Source organism: Hemicordylus capensis, chromosome 6 (genome assembly GCF_027244095.1).
Source record: "Hemicordylus capensis ecotype Gifberg chromosome 6, rHemCap1.1.pri, whole genome shotgun sequence".
Lineage (NCBI taxonomy): Eukaryota > Metazoa > Chordata > Lepidosauria > Squamata > Cordylidae > Hemicordylus > Hemicordylus capensis.
Window position 1 is genome coordinate 53,037,126 of NC_069662.1, and position 21,458 is coordinate 53,058,583.

Here is a 21,458-nt window from a genome sequence, read left to right on the forward strand (position 1 = left end):
AGATGTGGCCGCTGCAGGAATTTCTCCCTTGAGTGCCTCCAGCATTAGTAATTGCTTGTTTATTAGCTCTGCAAAATGGGCAGAAACGTTTGTTTTCCTCCCTCCCCCATACGGGATTTGTTTATTTTTAGTTTATAACCTGCTTGAATTGAGAGGTTCAGTCAGAGGAAGGGGCATGTCCTTATGTCATTGATCCTCACACAGCAGTTTGTTTGTTTTGTTTTGTTTAACATTTTATATCCTGCTCTTCCTCCAAGGAGCCCAGAGCGGTGTACTACATACTTAGGTTTCTCCTCACAACAACCCTGTGAAGTAGGTTAGGCTGAGAGAGAAGTGATGGCCCAGAGTCACCCAGCTAGTCTCATGGCTGAATGGGGATTTGAACTCGGGTCTCCCCGGTCCTAGTCCAGCACTCTAACTACTACACCACGCAGTGGCTTGCTCTTCTGCCCATTTTACAAGTAGCTGAGACGAATGCCCTGCTTCCTTCCAGCAAAGGCTACCCTGCGGTTGTGTCAGAGGTTCGACTTGTGATTGTTCTCTTGAATTGTTTACTTCTACCTACAAATGGGGGACAACACAAAAGGGAATGGCTGTCATTACTATCTCTCCATCATTCTGGGCTGCAGTGAGGATACAACTCCTGGAGCTTTCCCAGACAGTAGGCGTTACCACAGTTTTAATGAGAGGCTTTGCTGCGAGTTTAAAGTTGCCCAAAAAACGGATGTAAAAATCTGCCTAAACACACACGCTCCATTCTGGAGGAGTTGCGAGCGAAAGGGCTTTAAAAGCCCTATGTGAAAAACACCCAGGAGTGCTTGCCATCATCTTTGGCTGATACACAAGCTACGCCCATTTCTGAAGACAAATGACCTCAAAACAGTGGCACATACGCTAGTAACTTCCAGGCTAGACTTCTGTAATGTGCTCTACGTGGGGCTGCCTTTGTATGTAGTTCGGAAACTGCAATTGGTGCAGAACGCCGCAGCCAAATTGGTCTTTGGGGTGTTCCAAAAAGACCATATAACACCAGTTTTAAAAGAACTACTGCACTGGCTGCCAATAGGTTTCTGAGCAAAATGCAAATTGCTGTTTATTACTTATAAAGCCCTTATTGGCTTCGTCCAGGGTATTAAGAGAGCACCTTCTTTGTCATCAACCCTGCCGCTTCCTGAGATCACATGGGGAGGTTTGGTTATGGCAGCCACAGTCTTCTTTTGTGGCTGTGTGAGACCGGGCCTTCTCTGTGGCTGCCCCAGGGCTTTGGAATGGGCTCCCTGTCAATATAAGAGCTTCTCCATCTCTGCCTGCCTTTCAAAAATCACTTAAGTTTGTTTGTTTATTTATGTATTTATTTCGTGCATTTTTATACCGCTCTAACCCAGGGTCTCAAATAGTTGCACCTATTTTCTCAGGCCTTCTGCTAAAACTATTTTAAAAACGTTTTTATGAAAACTGTTTTTTAAATGTTATGATTTTTAAATTGTTTTAATGGTTTTATTCAGTTGTGTTTATTGTTTTAATTGTGTACAGCAATTAATTACGTACAGCACCTTGAGATTTAGGGGTTAGACAGTTTATAAATACAGTAAAACAAGCAAATAAATATAGTTGCCATACATTCACAGCACCACTGAGAACAGCAAAGCTTTTCAGAGGAAACGGGGAAGGCAGAGTACATGGCACATTCTTCCATTTGTAGCTGATTGCTGGCTCAGCTGCATGCCTTTTACAAATGTTTTTGCAGCCCTGCTGTTCAGAGGTCACAGTCCCCAGAGAAGAAGTAAGGACAGAGGCATTCGAAGGGAGAACCTGTACAATTAACAGAAGTTCAAATCACAACCCAGCAGACCCAATAATACGATAATGGAGTTGTGATTTGAATTCTGAATCTCAGATCCCTTTACGCTATTTGTGTGGTGCCAACTAACAGGAGTTGTCAGGCTTATCCAGAAATATACCACTTCAGATTGTGTCATCTTTGAATGCCCCCTCATGGTGGGGAGGGGGACACTACTCTGTATATGTCAGGGAGAGCAGTCCCTGACATGTGCGGATTATGTCAGAGGGAGGCGTTAAAATGTCAAAGAGAGGAGTCCAACCTAGGAACATAGGAAGCTGCCTTACACTGAGTCAGACCATAGCTCAGTCTAGCTCAGTATTGGCTTCACAGATTGGCAGCAGCTTCTCCAAGGTTGCAGGCAGGAATCTCTCTCAGTGCTATCTTGGAGATGCCAGGGAAGGAACTTGAAGCCTAGATGCTCTTCCCAGAGCGGCTTCATCCCCTGAGGGGAATATCTTGCAGTGCTCACACTTCTAGTCTCCCTTTTGTATGCAACCAGGGCAGATCCTGCTTAGCTTAAGGGGACAAGTCATGCTTGCTACCACAAGACCAGCTCTCTTCCCATCCTAGCCCTCTCCATTGACATCTTCTTTAAGCAGGAAAACTAACTCTGGTTCCATCCCCAGCAACTGACTTCAGGAAACCTGATTTTAAGAACACACTCTCAGATTAGGGATATGGGTATGGCTGCCCACAGGCCCTGCCTGTAACCCAAGTATGACCCACAAGTGCTCTATTACTGTCAGCATAATGTTTAATACTCTAGTACAAACCTCAGAAGTGAAAGGGTTGCTGCCCAGAGGGCAAACCATCTCCATTACAGCAGCGGTGAATTCTAAGAACAACAAATAATCTTTGCCAGTATAAGACTCGGGGAAAGAGCAAGGACATCTCCCAGGTGAGTCACAGGCAGGTGGCAATTTCTGCACAAACTGGCAGAGAAACTGGAGCACAATTTGCCTCGCCTGGAGCATACATGAGGTTCATGTCTTGTGAAGCAGCTGCAGCCCTCCAAATATTGGAAGGAATTCCATTCAGACAGGTAGAAGGAAGAGGCAGTTTAGGGCTGGGTATTAGGAGTGTGCTTGCACCGGTTCGGCATGGGAAGGGCACCAGAGTGCACATGACATCAGAGCATTTCTTGCACGGCACCAGAGTGCACATGGAATTCCCACATGCCATGTGTGTGCTGGTGCCATTGTGGGGATTTGGGGGCCAAGTGCCACCCCAGCAGGAAGCTGCATTGTGCAGTGGAGAGCAGGTAAGGACCTGCTCCCCTCTTTCTTAAAGCTTCCGCTCCCCGCACCAAACCGGTGCGCAAAGCACGGTTTGAGCACACCCCTACTGGGTATTCAGATCCCTCCCCCCCCCCGGTCATGCTCTTCTCTGTGCCCGTCCCCACTCTCACCCAGGAAGTTTTTCACACCCGGCTTTTAGTTCGCATCTCCTCCAGAATGGAGGGGTGCATTCACATATCAGCCAAATTTACCCTGAAGAGCCTGCAGGCTATTGGGGAGCACTTCATACACAATTTGAGTTTTTCAATGTGCTTTAGCATGTAGCCCATTTTATATCGGGATTTTAAAAATCCACTTTTTGCTTTGGTTTTTTTGGGACAATTTCGCATTCTCAATAAACTCACAGTGAAGTCTGCTGTGTGAGGCACTGGCCACTGCCTCAGTCTGAGGTCTGGATATATGGAAAGACGTTGGAGCACTCCTTTGATATACGATAGTGGCTAAGTGATGGGCAGAGCAATCTTATCGTCCCAGCTACACTGGTGAGTGGTTACAGTGGTGTAGTAGGGGTGTGCATGAAACCAGACTCAAACAGAACCAGGTATGTTCAGTTTTGCCCCTCGAACATACTCCCCCCCCTCCCCCCGTTCAGCTCGAATTCGAACCAGTCCGGGGGTTTCTAACAAAAAAAGATTTTTTTAAACAACTCGCCACCTCTGGGAGGCACTGCCACAGGAGCGGTGTCTCCAGTTGTTCCCCCTCCTCGCACTGGCCTTTCCCCGGTCTCCGGCCTTTCCAATTTGGGTCGCTTTAGTCTGTGTTTGGCCTGTTTGGGGTCTCTTTGTGTTGGCAGTGGCCATTTTGGAGGCCGCCACACATGACCCAGGCCACACAGATGGCCTCATAAGGCAGCCCCGGCACTGTAGAGAGAACAGTGCGGTTGCACAAGCAGCGCTGCCACCGTTTCTCCCATTGTTGTGAATGGGACCACAACCACACGCACAACCACACGCTCTCTACTGCATCGAGACTGCCTTACGACTCCACAGCAGCCCCAACAAAGTACACAGTGGCTCCGTAACACTGCTCATCTTGTTGACCACTGCCTCTTAGTGGGGATCCTGTGTACTCTCAGCAGCAACGTTAAGATGGAAGCAACAGCAGTTCAAACCACCAATAACATAGCCCCTCGGCCAGTTACTCCCCAGCATCCGTGGCAACCCTTTTGACACACGCCAAATCTTGGAGCAGCAATTATGCTGCCTCATATTAACCACGGAGCCAACTGACACTTGTCAATGGGGAGATGCTGCTTTGATGCCACCACACCACATGCACAACACACAACCTGCCAGAGACAGGGACACCACAGCTCGTGTGCACACACCGCACACGTACTCCATGAGTGACTGTAATGTAGGCTGCAAAAGTCCTAGGACTCGAAGCATCCAGGAATCTCTTCACACGGGAGTTCAAGCTCCCTTACAACACAGACATACACACACACATACACAGAGTTAATAATCACCCTTTAAAAAGAGAAGGAAGGATGAGCCATGAGCTATCTATCTATCTGCACAGTGGGCGGGCGGGCGCACGCATGCGCGCTCGGAACCTCCGGCCACTTCCGGCCGACGGGGCAAACGGGGCGGCAAGGAGGAACTCTGCCACCCCGAGGGGCTTCAAATTCGGAGAGCGCCGGCGGGGGAAACGCGGCGGGGGGGTGAGTACACTCTCCCCCGCCCTTAAAGCCCTACCCCCGCCGGTGCCGAATCTGCCCCGACACCCGAAACGTTTCGGGCACAAGCCTACTAAGTATTATTTGGGAATTGGGCTGCACTTTAGTAATAGAACATGTGCCTTCCATGCAGAAGGTAGGTCAGTCTCAGTCCCCACGTTCAATCCCTACCATCTCCAGGTACAACTGGGAAACCCCCTTGCCCGAAAACCTGAAGAGCCACTCTTGGTCAGTGTCGATGATACTGAACTAGGTGGACCAATGGTCTGACTCCATATAAGGCAGCATCCTGTGCTCATGTATGTTCCCATGGGAGAAGAAGAAGTTATCTCTGCTAACTGAGCAATGAGAAACCTTTTAAAGTGGTGATTCTCTTATATTTAGCAGGGGAAGAGCAACTGGCCCTATCCAACCCCAGCACAGCATCTCTCCAGTGGCTGTTGCGGGTGTCTACCACCTTATGTTTCTTTTTAGATTGTGAGGGACAGGGGACCACCTTATTTGTGTATTATTTATTTTTCTATGTAAACTGCTTAGAGAACTTTGGTTGAAGAGTGGTATATAAATATCAGTAGTAGTAGTAGTAGTACAGTCATCCCTTGCCAACCCCCAGGGTTCCATTCTGGCAAAACCTCGCCGTTGGCAAATTCGCAGTTGGTGAGGTATTAAAGTCTATGGGAAACAGGGGGTTAGGGGAACTGTGACCACAAAAAGACCTAAACATAAAGGAAAAAATACCAAAAAGTTGATTTTTAAATCCTGTAATATCGCCAAGAGCCACCAAGAAGAATGAGCAGTCAAACCTCTGGAATTTTTTTTTTAAAAAAACACCTCCCCCCCCCCAATCGCTCAAAGGCATTTTAAATTGGCAAGGGACAGCAAAGTCCGCAAGGGTCACCGAGAGGAATGAGCAGATCAAACCGCTGGACACCCCGCCCCCCAATCCCTAAAAAACCTTACCAAGCGTGGATACTCGGGTCACGGTTGGCAAAACCTGTCCCGATTTCCCATTTGCATATGCTCAAAACCGCGGTAGGTAAAAACGTGGTTGGCGAGGGATGACTGTAGAAAGTCTGCATAACAAACACACAGGCCTCCCTGGAAGGGGTTCTAGACAAGAGCTGCCCTCATTAGCTAACTGCACAGAGCACTGGGATCAGAAAGAGCGGGGCAGTAGGGCTATGGCCAAACTCACCTTTGCATGCCGACAGCAACGGTCATGTCAGAGACAAAAGAGGGGTTACCGGAAGATTAGAACTCCTACCTCATAGAGCAGCCAGATGGGAGGACTCATGGGGCACCCTTGTCCTTCCCCCACCAGCTAGGGAAAGAGCCAGCGTCTGTAAATCTTTGCCACAAGTGTTGGAAGATAATTGAGTCAAGGCATTCCTAAAACAGCAGATGTAAAATGTTGAGACTCTTATCTAATGTCCGTCAAAGTACATGTTAAAGACCAAATTGTCACAGTTTACATTAGAAGGCTCATTTCAAGCACAATTAACAACATTAGTATTGCTATAATAAAACTGTTATGGTGGAGCAATTCCATTTTCTTTTCTGTGGCCTGTCTTCAGTATTTTGACTCTGAAAATAAGTGAGAAGACTATTTTGTGTTCCATTTTGTTTGTTTGTGAAGGGAGGAAGATCTGTTATTTGCCAACTTCTTGCATTTTTCTTTGCTTGCTTCTTGTCAAAGGAAGATTGATAAGCCTACTGCCAAAACTATATTGGCTCAAGACACAGCTTTACCTCCATCCAGCCTGTTGACATGGCGTGGGTAGAGATCCATAGATGTCTCCCAAAGTAACCCTATCCACTTTGGGCTACAGAATCTGTCCAGTGTCATGCAACATCAGTGGGATTTTTAGCCCAAGGTGAATGGATTGCTGCACATGGAGGAGGGATGATGGAAGCACGTTGTGCCATATGGGCAGAAATGACAAACATGGGTGAGGTTGTACTCTTGTCAACCCTGCCTCCTTTGCTGTTGATGGAGCAAGGCAAAGGAGGAGGAAGGTAGTCTTCAGGTCATAAACATGGGTATTATAGTTCCTTAGGCCAGTGAGCAAGCCTGGCCCAAAAGCTTTTCTGAATTAGGAAATATCGCCTGGCTTGCTCTGGCCTACTAGTGCAAGGAGGCTTCTTTGACTGGTGTGACCTGTTTGTGTTGTTCCTTCCTGTGGCCAGAACTTGGTGGCAGTGCACAGACTGAATCTCTGCCTTGTGTGTGTGTATATATATATAAATACAGGGGGGTGGGGGACAAGAGTTATACACCGTAGTGACCAGCCAGCCCTCACCAGAAGTGAACCCTGTCCTGACTGACAGCCTGGTGTACTCCAGGGCTCAACCAATCAGCACACCAGGTGGATGGGACCTAGAGAACCATGAGGAGGAAGAGAAGGTTCCTCTGTGAGAAGAAGCTAGGCTGGAGGTAAGAGAAGCATGGGTGGAAAGGCTTAGTGAGGAGCAATGGAGTTCTGCTCCTTCATGGTCAAAAGCTAACCTGGAGATTTGTCTCTTGGAAGAACCTCTGCAGCTCCTTGAAAGACAGGAGGGCAGGAAACTGGAATTCTCATCCAGGATTTAGTGAGTTCAAGACTAGGAAAGTGTGTGTTTTGTATATCCCTGAAACTGTTCTAGGATTGTTTACCTGTAACGTAAGTAAGCTAAGAAACGCTAGCCTGCGCCAATCCATCCAGGGTATTGCAAAAGACTCTGTAAGCTTTTAAAGGTGCTTATGTATTTTCCTACATCCCTGTTCCTTACAGCTGGGGTGCTTTTTGGAGTATTCTTGTAACCACTGAGTAAATAAAAGCTGAGGGAGCCTCAGACCGAAGCAGTCTGTAGCATTTGAATAAAGTTTTTTTTTCTTTTTGTTCTTTGCATTTTACCTCTTGGAGTGGATTTTTTACTCAGGAAAGTGAGGGCTGGAAGTGGGGGTACATTCTGGTGCACACATGCCTCACAAAGTCAGCAATCTACCAGTTTTCTCACCACATGTAGGCTTGCACGTGGAGAATTTTTGAGTATTTTTCCCATAGCAAAAGGAGAGTTTTCCTGGGATATCCACCCCAAGCCCAGGGAGGGGTGGTGGTGGAACCATTTTTGAAACTACCTGAGATACAGGAAAGTTTAGGGGAAAGCCATGCTAGGGAAGCATAGAGAAGATGATTCAGCATTTTTCTTCCCCTCACATGCACTTGCTCTGAGACAAAGGCTTGTAATCTGCTACACACACACTGTCACATCTTTCCACTTGGAACACCACCATATGTGGACCAGGAGCAGAATGGAGGATCCATACTATCCTCCAAACCTCCATGGTATTCTGTGCCTTTTCTTTGCATTGGTTGCCCATCCCATTTAATGGTGGGCTAGAAGTGTCACTATAGTTTCACTGAGTCTGCAACTCCTTGAGGGTATACACAAGACTGTTTGAGCGGGGGAAGGCTGCAAAACCTTACCTTCCCACCCAGTCAATTCCTTGTATGTTGCTGGGAGCACGGACAGACAAGCAACACTGACAAGCAACACTGTGCCATGCAGCGTGGAGCTCTGGAGGCCAGGACAACACGTCCCGGCCTCCAGGTATCCCACAATGCACTGAGCACAGTGCATTGGGGGATTCAGGGGACGGTCTCTCCAGGCACCCATCTTGGTGTCTCCTCGGGCTGCATGCAGCCTAAGGAGACACACAACCACAAAGCCCAGGTTAATGGATCACTCCCTTAACCCCAACTAGAAGCCAGGCAACAAAGCCATGGTAGGTGGCGCAGCCCTGCCAGGATCAGGCTCGATCCTGAAAGTTTTCATGCACAGCCTAACCCGGGCTGGGCTTCCCTAGCCTGGGTTAGGTTGTGCATTAGAACAGCCTCCTTGTGTAAAAGTGTGAAATCACCATCCACCCAGAGGTTTGGAAATCGCCACCCACCAAAAGAGGATGGGAGAGGTTTCTGATCTGAATGGCTGAGGCCCTTTTCACATGAGGCATGCACAGATACATGCACAAACGCAATTGTTTAAGGCACTGTGTGTGGAGCATCTTATGTGTTATTTGTGGCCACATGATGTGAATGTAACTAATGTAAATCCTCACTATTGCAGATGTTACAGTACAGATCTTTTTAAGGAAAAGACAGTTTAAGCCTCATGTGTGGGAATGCCTTAAATTGTCAGGGGAACTTGGGGCCTTTTCGGGGAAGCCCCAAAGGATGGAGATTTTATAAGCTTCCCTAGGCAGCTTGTTCTACTGCTGAAAGCATCTTAAAAGCAGGAAGTGTTTTTTCTGTCACAAATATAACCTTTTTTCCTAATAAGGCATGTGAGTTTGCTCCTTCAAGATATTTATGTCTTCTTTTAAGAAGGTCATTTGACTTTCTCCACATTCTGAAGGAACTGGAATCTGTGGAAGATAAGGACCTAAGAAGGGAGAAGATTAGCTTGTATATGGCTATGTTTGGATTGCCTGTGGCCTAATTCTGACGTGATGTTTTTTCTTATTTGATAAATTGATTTTTTTGAAAGGATTGGCCAGAGATAGCAGTAGCTTTTATTTATATACTATATTATGGTTTCCCCTGCCCATTTTATCTTCATAACAACCGTGTGAGGGAGACTAGGCCAAGAGAGAGTGCCACTGGCTCAAAATCACACAGTGAGTATCATAGCTGGGTGGGGTTTGAAGCCAAGTCTGCCTTGTGCATGTCCAACACTGCTGCCGACCCACACTGGCTCTTGCCACACTTAGTTATGATAACAAGCTAAGTTGAATCGCCCTGAATACTAGATGTTTGGGGTAGATAGCAGGAGGAGGCAACATTCCAAGTGGATAAAAACGGATGATTTTAAGAACATAGGCTGAAATCCTAACTAATGAAGTACGTCTTGTGAGGAGGGTCTGCATGGATGCACCAGGAACCCTTGCACATCTTGCTCTGTCCTCCTGGAGCTTTTTCAGGCGGTGACTTTACTGCGGCTTTACTTTGAAGTTTTTCACACCCAGCTTTTCGTCTGCATCTCCTCCAGAATGGAGGGTGTGTGTTTACATATTGGTCAAATTTACCGCGAAGTCCCTACGAGTTATCAGGGAGCACTTCACACACAATTCGGGCTTTTCATTGGGCATTAGAGTGTAGCCTGGTTTATATCTGGGGTTAAAAAAAAAAATCCCCTTTTTGTGTTGGGTTTTTTTGGCAACTTTGAACTCACAGTAAAGCCTCGCAGAAAACCCACGGTAAAACCTGCTGTCTGGGAAAGCGCTTTGGGAGGGTGGGTGGGTGTTCACATATTGGCCTGATTTACCCCAAAGTCTGTGAGATATTTCAGAGACCACTCCTCACACAATTAGGGTTTCCCCCTCTGTATTGGAACCAAGCCCGCAAAGAAATAACAAATAAATAAGATGGATCCCTGTCCCCAAAGGGCTCACAATCTAAAAAGAAACAGAAGACAGACACCAGCAACAGTCACTGGAGGTCCTGTGCTGGGGGTGGATAGGGCCAGTTCAATCAATCAGTTTTTATTACAGCCATTGGCCAGTGATAGGGCCAGTTACTCTCCCCCTGCTAAATAAAGAGAATCACCACGTTAAAAGGGGCCGCTTTGCCAAGTTAGCAAGGGTATGTGACAAAAATATTAATATATATGAAACAAAAGTATTCTTAAGGTCGACACTCCTGAGGTGAGAGATTGCTATCAAACACATTAGGCTCATTCACACGACCGCCGGCAGAGTAGGAGAAGCGTCCAGCCTGGTTGTACTCCCGACAGTTGTGTGCTTGCAAGCATCAAGGTAGGAAGAGGGGAGCATGATCATGTGCAAGGTGGCGATTGGGTAGGATGAGTATGCCCTACCCAGATTCCATCCCCTTCATTTGCCTGAGGTAGGAGGAAAAGCTGTCCTGAGAACTGTAGGGTAGAAGGGCCATATATCCTGCCTCCACCTCGATACAGATTGCACACACCCTGCATGTGCTATTTTCCTTGGAGAAATCATTTCCATTGGTGCTAATGTGTCAAATTATGCTTTTATAGTAATGCGTCGTTTGACCCTAATTGCATTTTAAATCTGATTAGGCTTACATATTCATGCCCTGCTTGTGAGCACCTGGAGACTTTTGGCTAGCCACTGTTGGAAATAAAATAAAAATTGACCTAGATGGATCTTTGGTCTAACCCAGCAAAGTTGTTCTTTTTTTTGTTTTTTAAAAAATGTTACACTAGAATGTCAAATCCATATATTATATTTACCTGAATCCAAGACTAGGTTCCCCCCCAAGTTCTTTGATATTAGAAATCAGGGAGTCATCTTAAATTCAGTCATTTTCTTTTAAGTAAATGCTGGTATAATCTGTATTTAACCTGTACTTTTTAGGGGGGTTATCTTAAATTCAGAGTCGTCTTTGATTCGGCTAAATATGGTTGATAACACTTTTCACATCTGTTCCGAGAAGGGAAGGAAAAAAGAGACAAAACTTGTCATCAATTTGTAAATGCTGTCTGTGTTAGTCTATATTATTAAATTTAAACATGCACACACAACACAAGCATCCAGATCCACTTATTTTTTGCCTTATTTATGTATGCTTTAAGAACTTAAAGTGACAGATTGTATTGATTGTGATCCATTAATGTATTTTTACCTTTATCTGGCTGTAATCTGCCTTGTAAAACCATGGGTTTGAAAGGCAGAGTACAGATCTTTAAAATAAGTAAATGTCATGAAACACAGCAGCAGTGTGTTTCAAAATACCATTTGGTAACCATCTTTCTTTCCTTTGTGGAGAAAACAGGCTTTACATTTTGCAGTAAGATATTGTATCCCCCCCCCCTGCTCTTTTGCTTGTAGTGGAAATGTAGAATTGATAAAAGTTAAATTATTCAAGCATGCTTTGTTCATAGCAAGTTCAGGATAACATATGACAGTAGGCACATGTTGATGTAAAATGCTTATGGATACATATTTTTTAGAACAGAACAATTGGTTGTTTTTTTGTTTATAAAATCAGTGGCCCCCTTACTACACAGACATGCTCACTGCTTCCAAGGCACTGTAAAGCATACCCATACGACTTCAGATGTGGGGCCTTCTGCGTTCCTACTAAGGGTTGTGTAGATGCAGTAGTGATGATACTCCCATTGGGAGCCATTGTTTAGTCCAAGCATAAATAATCATAACCATCCATGCCTTTCAGTCCTCTCTGTTTTTGATTTGGTTTTGTTTTGTTTTGTTTTGCAATGCTCATGTTAACCTACAAATTGTAACATTTCTGGTTGAAACTTCTGAACAGCCCTGCAAGGTGGCTGGTGATTAATACAGATTTACTTTGTTTATATCAAGCTACAATTCACACCTTCTCTCCCCCTCCCCTCTTCTTTTTATCGTCAGATAACTGTTTTTGACCACCATGAGTTGGAGTTTCTTGACACGTCTATTAGAGGAAATCCATAACCATTCCACATTTGTTGGGAAGATCTGGTTGACAGTACTAATCGTATTCCGCATTGTCCTCACTGCTGTAGGAGGGGAATCCATCTATTATGATGAGCAAAGCAAATTTGTGTGCAATACGGAACAGCCAGGTTGCGAGAATGTTTGCTATGACGCTTTTGCCCCCCTCTCGCATGTGCGGTTTTGGGTCTTTCAGATCATCCTTGTCTCCACTCCCTCAGTGATGTACCTGGGCTATGCTATTCACAAAATTGCTCGGATGGTGGAACATGGCGAAACAGAGAGGAAGATCCGAAGCAAGCCTTTCCCAATGCGCTGGAAACAGCATCGAGGTTTAGAAGAGGCGGAGGATGACCACGAGGAAGACCCAATGATGTACCCAGAGATTGAGGTGGAGAGTGAGCGGGAGAACAAAGAGAATCCACCTCCGACCAAGGCAAAGCATGATGGCAGGAGGCGAATTCGAGAGGATGGGCTCATGAAGATTTACATACTACAGCTCCTGAGCAGGACTATGTTCGAAATTGGCTTCCTTGTTGGCCAGTATTTTCTCTACGGGTTTGAAGTGAGCCCGAAATTTCTTTGTAGTCGGAAGCCATGTCCACACACAATAGACTGCTTCATTTCAAGGCCCACAGAGAAAACCATCTTTCTGCTCATCATGTATGGTGTGAGCTGTTTATGTTTACTTCTGAACATCTGGGAAATGCTTCATTTAGGATTTGGTACTATCCGAGACACTCTGAACCATAAGAGGAAAGAGCTGGAGGATTCTGGGACCTATAATTATCCATTCACTTGGAATACACCCTCTGCCCCTCCGGGCTACAATATTGCAGTAAAGCCTGACCAGATCCAGTACACAGAACTGTCTAATGCCAAAATGGCCTATAAACAGAACAAGGCCAACATTGCTCAAGAACAGCAATATGGGAGCAATGAAGAGAACATTCCCACTGACTTGGAGAACCTCCAAAGAGAAATCAAAGTAGCTCAAGAACGCTTAGACCTTGCCATCCAAGCTTATAATAACCAGAACAACCCTAGCTGTTCCAAGGAGAAGAAACCCAAAGGAAGCTCGAACAAAAGCAGTGGCAGTAGCAAATCAGGGGATGGAAAAACCTCAGTCTGGATTTGATGCTGCCCGCCTGGGATTTAATGACTATTGTTCCCCTTTACAATTTTTGGTAATAAGAACTTGCATTGAATAAATATTTGACTTTGTTTAGCTTCAGGGATGTTAATGGCTGCCAATTGACATTCTAAAAGGGCCAAGAGTGAGGTTGGGGTGTGGGGGAGCATTTATGCTCACATGCTGATGTTTGCAGAAGATTTATTCTTGTTTCTTCCAGGTCGAGAGAAGACCCAGGTTTATTTAAAAAAATCATTCTCATTGAACGGTTTACACTGTATGTACAGTATTATGGTACATTTTATTATGCACAATTTTTTGTATTTGTTTATTGAATCTCTCCGGTTGTACTTTTTATATTAAAAGCAAACAAAATAGGTAACATTGGTCATTTTTGTAAGCGCCCCCCCCCACACACACTTTACATTTCATATTCCTGCAGATTTTATCCTTTGTGGTTTACATGATTTAGAAAACAAAAACCCTAGAGTTACAGAGCAACAAGCAAGCCAAAGTATGTGCTGTGAGCTGTGCCCCTTCCTTCTGATGCTCTAGGAACTTGTGTTATGAGGAGTATTCCAGAACCTCAAAACTGGGATAAAAAACCCCAACCCAACCCAGATGGAGTAAAGCTAAGGATGCTTTCAAGCAGCATTGCTAATATTTGCTGTGCATACTTGCTGACATTTTCAGTCCAGAGGCCTTAACAGGGCAGTGGGGGGAAAGCATGTGTGTACTATAGGCAAAGCTGACACTGTCATTCCTCTTTCAAAGGTGCTTCCATGCTTACTATGGAATTGCCACCGTTGGTTCATTCACTTATTATGGGGCAGCAGCATGCTGTTGTCCTCAAATAATTGCTTTCCTATATTTTCCCCCATGTGTCGCCCATCTCTTTTCAGACTGCAGAAAATTTGACTTTTTCTGAAAAGAACAGAATGCTAGCTTGATCTCTGTAGGTATGGATTGCCTAGAACACCTACCTCTGTAGATGTAGGTGTCTTTTTGGAAGAGTTGTAGTTTTGAAATAGGCTGTGATGTATCAAGCAGCTAAGCCTGTCACCAGACATCAACACTTTGGCACACCTACCCTATTACCTTTCCCAGTGAATGCCATTTTAGAATCACTATTTATTTATTTTGGGCTGAGCTTTCAGTTAGTGCTGTAAGACGTTTTTCCTACGTCAAAAATTAAAATAAAATATTTGCAACATAACATTTACATGAAAAAGCATGTTCGTGCAAATGGTTTACGTTATTTTTTTAAAAAGTAAACCTGTGGCGAAAACATCATGCTTAGGTGCATTGTCCTAATAAAGAAACTATCTTATTTATTTTAGATGTAATATTTTTCCATGTAGATTATTTTTCTATGCAAACCGTTTTGAGAATTTCGGTTGAAAAGCGGTATATAAGCAGTAGGATAGGATAGGATTATCCTCCCTCTTCTCACATGGCTAGATCATGCCACTAATATATCAAAAACATAGCGAGATATGTGTACCAAAGAGATGCAGTGCCTCCTGAATTGTGGAACATCAACTGCAGTTCTATATGTAGCTTACTGTGGAAGGAAGAACAATTACTAGGTAGCAGCTAAAAGCCCCTAGGCTCCCATACCATACCATGCAGAGATCTGCTGATCCAAGTGAGAGAAAAAGCACTCTAGAACCCACCTGCACTGTTAATGACAGCAGCACTGCTCTGTGGCTACTAAGGAGCAGAGGTGTAACTATAGGGGGGCAGGGGGGGCATGTGCCCCGGGCGCCATATTTTCTGGTCACGTGGGGGGTGCCGCCATGACAATTTTTTTTAAATTTTTTGTTAATACAAATGTTTCCTGCTCAGTGCAGCAGCGCTGCAGCAGTCAAGGGAGCGCCTTGGCGCCCCCTCCCCCACGAGCGGTCCCTTCCGTGCCACCCGCGCCCCCCCCCATTGCTTTGCTGGCGCCTGGCGGCCAGTCAGTGGCCTGGCTTGGCGGCGGCGGCGGGCGCTTGTGAGGAAAAACCTAAGTATAATGTAGTATGTTGGGGGGGCGGGGGCGCCATTTCAGTGCTTGCCCCAGGCGCCGTTTTCCCTAGTTACGCCTCTGCTAAGGAGTGCATCATTGCACTGGTGATCCATTCCTAATGGATGCCATGGAGCAGTCCCACTGTTACAGCTAACAAATACGACTAATATTTATATACCGCTTTTCAACAAGTTCCCAGAGCGGTTTACTTGGATAGAAATAAATAAATAAAATGGCTCCCTGTACCCAAAGGGCTCGCAATCTAAAAAAGAAACATAACACAGACACTGGAGGAATGCCGTGTTGGGGATGGAGAGAGCCAGTGGTCCTCCCCCTGCTAATTAAGAGTATCACTACTTTAAAAAGGTGCCTCCTTGCTCAGATAGCCGGGGACTAACCTTACAGTTTCTAGAGTGACTTCGAAGCAGTCCACGCGCCTCTTGCTTGGATCAGTGGTTTCCTGTGCAGTATGTGGGCCTCTAGCCTGGAAGCACCCCAAGTGTGAAAAATTACTCCAAATGTACACAGCCGCCTTTGATGGGCTCTTCAGTGTTGCTAAATGGAAGGGTTGTGCTGATTAAATTGCCTTCTCTGTCTCCCCACTCAGAGCAATATGATGTCGGGAGGAGCAGCGGGGGGGAGTTCTGTTTTTATTGTGCTCAAGAGACCAGTCGGTTTTGGCATTCGGATTTATAATTAGACAACAGAGCATGCAGTGTTTATTGCCTTTGGTGATGTCTTTTTGGCAAGGGCAAGTGAGAATAGAGATGCGAGGTTGATCCTACTGTGTATGCTAGTTTCAACAAATATTTATGATGAATCCAGGCCCCTGCTGCTCTGTTCTCCACCCTGTCGTGTGGTGGTATGAGGCCATCGTATATAGACCTATGCTCTGATTTCCTCTAAGGTATGGAAGTCAAGCTGACATGCTTGAATTTATTCCAAAATTTATTCCAGCATGCCTTTCTGAAAAAAACAACTTAAGGCAACTCACCATATATGAATCTGAAATGGGGGGGGAGAGTCAATTTGAATTAATCAGTGAAACAAACCATATTCTAGAACTTCAAACCCAGTGTTTCTCAAACTGTGGTACCAGCGCCACTGGTGGTACTTCACGGTGTGGCAGGTGGCACTTGGCCCCAATGGCAGAGGGACTGCATGGCACTACTCCACCTAGCCCGCCCTGCCAGGAGTAGAGATGACGGGTGGAAGTGCGCCAGCAGCAAGGTGAGACTGTGTGACAGCCCAGCCCTGCAAATGAGGCAAGGGCCTGGCAAGAGCAGAGGAGAAGACCAGGAGCAGCCTCTCCCTTGCTGCAGGGACCACTGTGGGGCAAGCGACCCACTTCTGCGCCATCTTGGGCAGCTGCAGTGGTACTCGCAAAAGTGGTACCTGCAAAGGTAATATTCAGGAAAATGGTACTTGCTGTGTGGGGGGGGGGGGGCGGATTCAAAGCCATTTTCAAAACCACTCATGTAAAGCTTTCTTTAAAAGGGAGCTTTGCAGTCCTTCAGAAGGCTAAAGCTTAGGAAGGCCCCTTTTGGGAAGGAGCACCACAATATAGGGGCCACCACAGAGAAGTCTCAGCTCCAAAGTCTGCTAGTCATAGCACAGTGAGCAGCTTATTCATTGAGCAGGTCTCTCTCTGAAGGGCTGAGTGGGCTGGCAGCAGGCTCATGCGGGGCAAGACTCCTAAAAAATAGTCGTTAGGTGACATGATGGAAAAACAGTCTCCTTAATGCTCCACCCCAGGGCTGCTGCAGACTCAGAAGTCTCACTCAAGACTTTTTTGAATGAGCAGATGTGCAAGCCACTAATGGGGGGAACTGCAGTAGCACTGCTTGTGCAATGACCCATTGAGAACGGTGCCAGGGCTGCTTCTTGAGTCTACAGCAGCCCCCTGGCGGAATGTGAAGGAGATGGTGGACTGCACATCATGTGGGCCATGGTCTTCAACCAACCTTCCAAGACTCGCCTTGGCAAAACATTTCCCACTAGGAAGTGAGACCTGTCATTGACTGGGCAAAGTAATTTTGTGCAGATTACACTGTCAGGAAAGTTCAAGAAATTACATATATGTCATAGAAATGTATTATTGAAGTGCTTGCAGAAGGGAAGTAAAATGGCTGTTTGAAATCTGTAGGATTCCAACACCAAATATTACCAATTTATTGCATAATGACCATATATGGTAAATTGAAATCACAGTAAATTTGAATCTGAGAAAGATCTTCTACTTTTCTTGGGCATTATGTTGTTTTGGAATTATTGATCTGATTATTGAGTATTAATAACCTATTCAGACTAACAGTTAGAATGTGATTATATTCAGAAATTCTTTTTAAAAAATCCAAAACAGTATTTAAACTTTAAATAATATTTAAACCCAAAGCATATTCTGGTGTAAAAAAAAATAGTGCATTCATCTAATTTCAGTGACAGGATTGTTCATGCAAAATTTGGTGTCTATAAGTAACCAGGATGTATGCTATTCCGGATTTCTTTTAAAAATTACAAAAAATATTATTTAAACCTTTCCCCAAGAATATTCTGGTGTAAAAATTAATGCATTCAGCTAATTTCAGTGGCAGGATTGTTCATACAAATTTTTTTATCTGCAGATAATTGTATGACTTTATTTTGCACAAACACACACATTCTTCAAAATGTATAATAGCTGTTTAGAAACAACAGCTGTTCAGTCACTTAAGGTTTCTGTCCAGAACCACATTCAATAGGAAGTTTGGAAAACAATAACCAGTGGTTTGAGGATTTCTTTTATAACTTTTGAATGGGCCCTGCCTGCTGAAGTCATTAAAATCAAGCCCACCTATCCTTGTGACTTCCTCTTTCGTTAGCCTGCTCTTGCGATGTAAAATTGCCAGGCCTTTTAAAGGCATAGTGGGCTGCAAATGGGAGGAAGGGAGGGGGAGAGAGATCGTGGAAGGAAGGATTCTGTATATTATGCTTTTCATAACCTGCATTGCCCTTCTCCCGAGATCACTGCGCTATGCAGCATGATCTACACTGTATATAGGAAACTTGCTATCAGTGCTATCAGTTTCTTTTGCATTGAAAGGCAGATGGTAATGTGCAGTCCAACTCATCCATGTTGCTTTGGGACATCAAAGATAGATTGTGGTGGTCAGATGTACATGCAGAGGTGTCCATGCACATGCGACGCAGCAGTTCTTTCTCCATGTGCATCATTTGGTGGACACACGGACAATGGAATCCAGTGCCAACCTACACACATTGAAAACAGACCTTTGAATGCACCCTTCTTCCCCATATGAAGCAGCATCTGGTACAGGTGAAACATATATATGCTTTATTTTGGTTGTTGACCAGCATAAAGTACAGTTTAAATGTGTTAACATTCAACAGCAAATTAAAAGATCTCCCCCACCCCGCTCTCTCATCCATGTTTGGACATTGGAGCCTCTCTGCAGTCAGCGAGGCTGCGGAGAGGCAGGACAGCTGGCTGTGCAGGCTTCCTTCTTGACAGAAAGACTGCCTGCACAGCCAATTGGGCTGGAGTGAGGGAGGAGCTGGCTCCCTCAGCTCTGGTCCCATTGGGCCCAAACTGTGTGCCAGCATTCGAACATAGCACAGACACCATTAAAGTTAAGGGCAGCAGAACTCCACTCCGACCAAAGGTAAAGAATGGAGTTTGGCGAGGGAACCTGCAGGACCCTTTTCACTCTTAACTCCAGTTTGCCGAGTTCGGACATGCAGCTTCGGAAACTAGAAATGAAGCGACCTCCGGTTTCCCAGTATGTCTGAACTTGGTCATAATAGAGAAATGTTGAACTATGGCCCCCACCTTGGGAAATGACCCTGACTTTATCAACGTCCTCCCCAATCCAATAAAATATATTAGATTGTGAGCTCTTTGTGGAGACGGAGCCATCTGTCTATCTATCTATCTATCTATCTATCTATCTATCTATCTATCTATCTATCTAATTCTCTTAAACGTACCCGTCACTAATCCCATGCGTGGCAGTTATTGCAAGAGTTCGCGAACAAGCTGCAGGGGAAAAGTCAATGGGCAGGCTAATGGACGGCTGGCCAAGACCAAGTGGTGCTGGGGAGGCAGGAAAGTGGTGGCGGGGAGGTTGGACAGTGGCAGGGGGAGGTGGGAAAGTGGTGGCAAGCGGGGAAGCAGTGGCGGGGGGGAGGTGGGAAAGCAGTGGCCAAAATGGGCCAAGAACAGGCAAAGAGCTGAAGGGGAGAGAGGGGGGGAGGACTGAGAATGAGGGAGGGGTGCTGAGAAGGGGGGGAAGAGCCAAGAGGGATGGGAGAGGGCCAAGAATGGGGGGAGGAGGGGGGAAGGAGCAGGGAGAACTAGAGGCACAGATGCTCTGCACTCAGGCCAGCTAGTTTTTTTTAAATCAATCAATCACTCAATATAGCTATGTTCTGGGAACTTTTGTTGAAAAGTGGTATATAAATATTTGTCATATTTGTAACTTGTCAGGGGATTCTCTGAGAAGAACAGTAGCGGCAGAGAAGCTGAAAGAGAGCTTGCCCATTGTTCTCACCCCTAGTGAAGAGTGTGCAGCTGTGGGGTGGTTTGGAGTGTGCTCTCGCTGTGCGCTCAGTTTCCATAGGACAGCAACTTCCTGGGCCTTGCTTCGCTTACCTCAGAACATGGCCCAGAATCCTCTGCACTGCACAGAAGTTTCTTGCAGATAGGTTGGTGTGGAAAGCAGAAAGTAGAAAGTTTGGAAACCACTGTAAGACCTTTTCCTGTCCATGTTGCTCTCTCTCACATCACAGGGCAACCTTTTGGCTCTGCTGCTTGCTAAGAAAAGCACCTCCTTAGGCTTAATTCTTGTGTTTCTCTCAGACAGGAGGAAGTGATTTGCATTCGCTTGCATTTGCATTTGGCACTGAAAGAAGACAAAAACATTTTTACTACCAGCAGTTAAACCTTCTCCGCAGATGTAAAGTGACTTGAGCTCAATTTTTTTTTGTTCCTTCTGTATCTGTTTCATATGCATTTTAGCTGCAAGACGCCGGGTTCATCTTACTTCGAAATGGAGCGTGTGTTGCTTCAAGTGAGGATGTCTCTTTCATGCTGAGAAAATGTCACATAGAAAACTATGTGACTATGTTCTCCCGCCCTTTGTTTTGTGTGAGAGAAGAAGGAAGAGAGAACTTTAGGATGTAGTTGTTGTCGTTATCCTGACACGAATGACCAGGTCATCCCTCCCCAACTACGGTTTTAACAACGGCGGTTTTAAGTATCTGCAAATGAAATATTGTGACCGGTCTTGGCAATCGTGACCCGAGTATCTGCAGTTGGCAAGATATCTTAAGGTTTTGTGGGAATTTTTTAGGGATTCTGCGGGGTTCAGAGGTTCAGTCTGCTCATTCGTCTTCAGTTCAGACCCTTGCCAATAAAAAGTGCATTTTAGTGATTGTGCGGCAGGTGGGGGGAGGGGTGTCCAAACTTTTCCGAGATTAAATCTGCTGATTCCTCTTGACGATATTAAGGGATTTTTAGTTATTTTTGCCCCCCAAAAATGTAGCATTCCCCCCTTTATTTTTAGGTGTTTTTTCTATTGCGGTTCCCCTAACCCCGTTTTCCACGTATTTCATTGCCTTGCCAACTGTGAATCTGCAAACCACTGGGTTTTGCTGGAATTTAACCCTTGCAATTGGCAAGGGATGACTGTATAGTTAAGCTGGAGAATGTTTTTAACATTGCACCATTATAAGCCCTGAATATTCTATTGCATATAAAATCAAAATCATTTGTCTGATCTGCCCGGTCGTCAGCACACATTCACTATGTGACAAGACACCACTCCACTGCACATTTGGTGACGATCCATTGGAAATGACTTCGATAGAGCAGCTTAATGTTTTTCTCTTTTTGAAAAAGGGTTTAAAGGGTTGGCGACATGTTTTCAGACTAAGGACGTGCTATTTAAATGATTTTGTAGTCCGTTTGCATAGTTTCAGCCTTTAGACTGAATGCCAGAAAAGTGCCTTTTGTATATCCCCTTGGGACCCAATTGATTGTTAT

The 21,458-nt window shown here is 45.3% G+C and overlaps 1 protein-coding gene across 3 annotated transcripts in view; it reads left to right on the forward strand.

The window, feature by feature from the left end:
* The window catches only part of GJC1 (gap junction protein gamma 1), a 43,293-nt gene extending 29,507 nt beyond the window's left edge, over positions 1 to 13,786 (forward strand). For 2 of the 3 annotated variants that reach the window (XM_053265865.1, XM_053265866.1), the window contains exon 2: positions 12,210 to 13,786. In XM_053265865.1, the coding sequence (XP_053121840.1) occupies positions 12,229 to 13,410 (1,182 nt within the window). In that variant the 5' untranslated portion in view covers positions 12,210 to 12,228 and the 3' untranslated portion in view covers positions 13,411 to 13,786. Of the gene's footprint in view, positions 1 to 7,128; positions 7,254 to 12,209 lie in introns of those variants that run through there. The other variant, XM_053265867.1, reaches the window with a different exon arrangement.
* Positions 13,787 to 21,458: the final 7,672 nt, after the last annotated feature.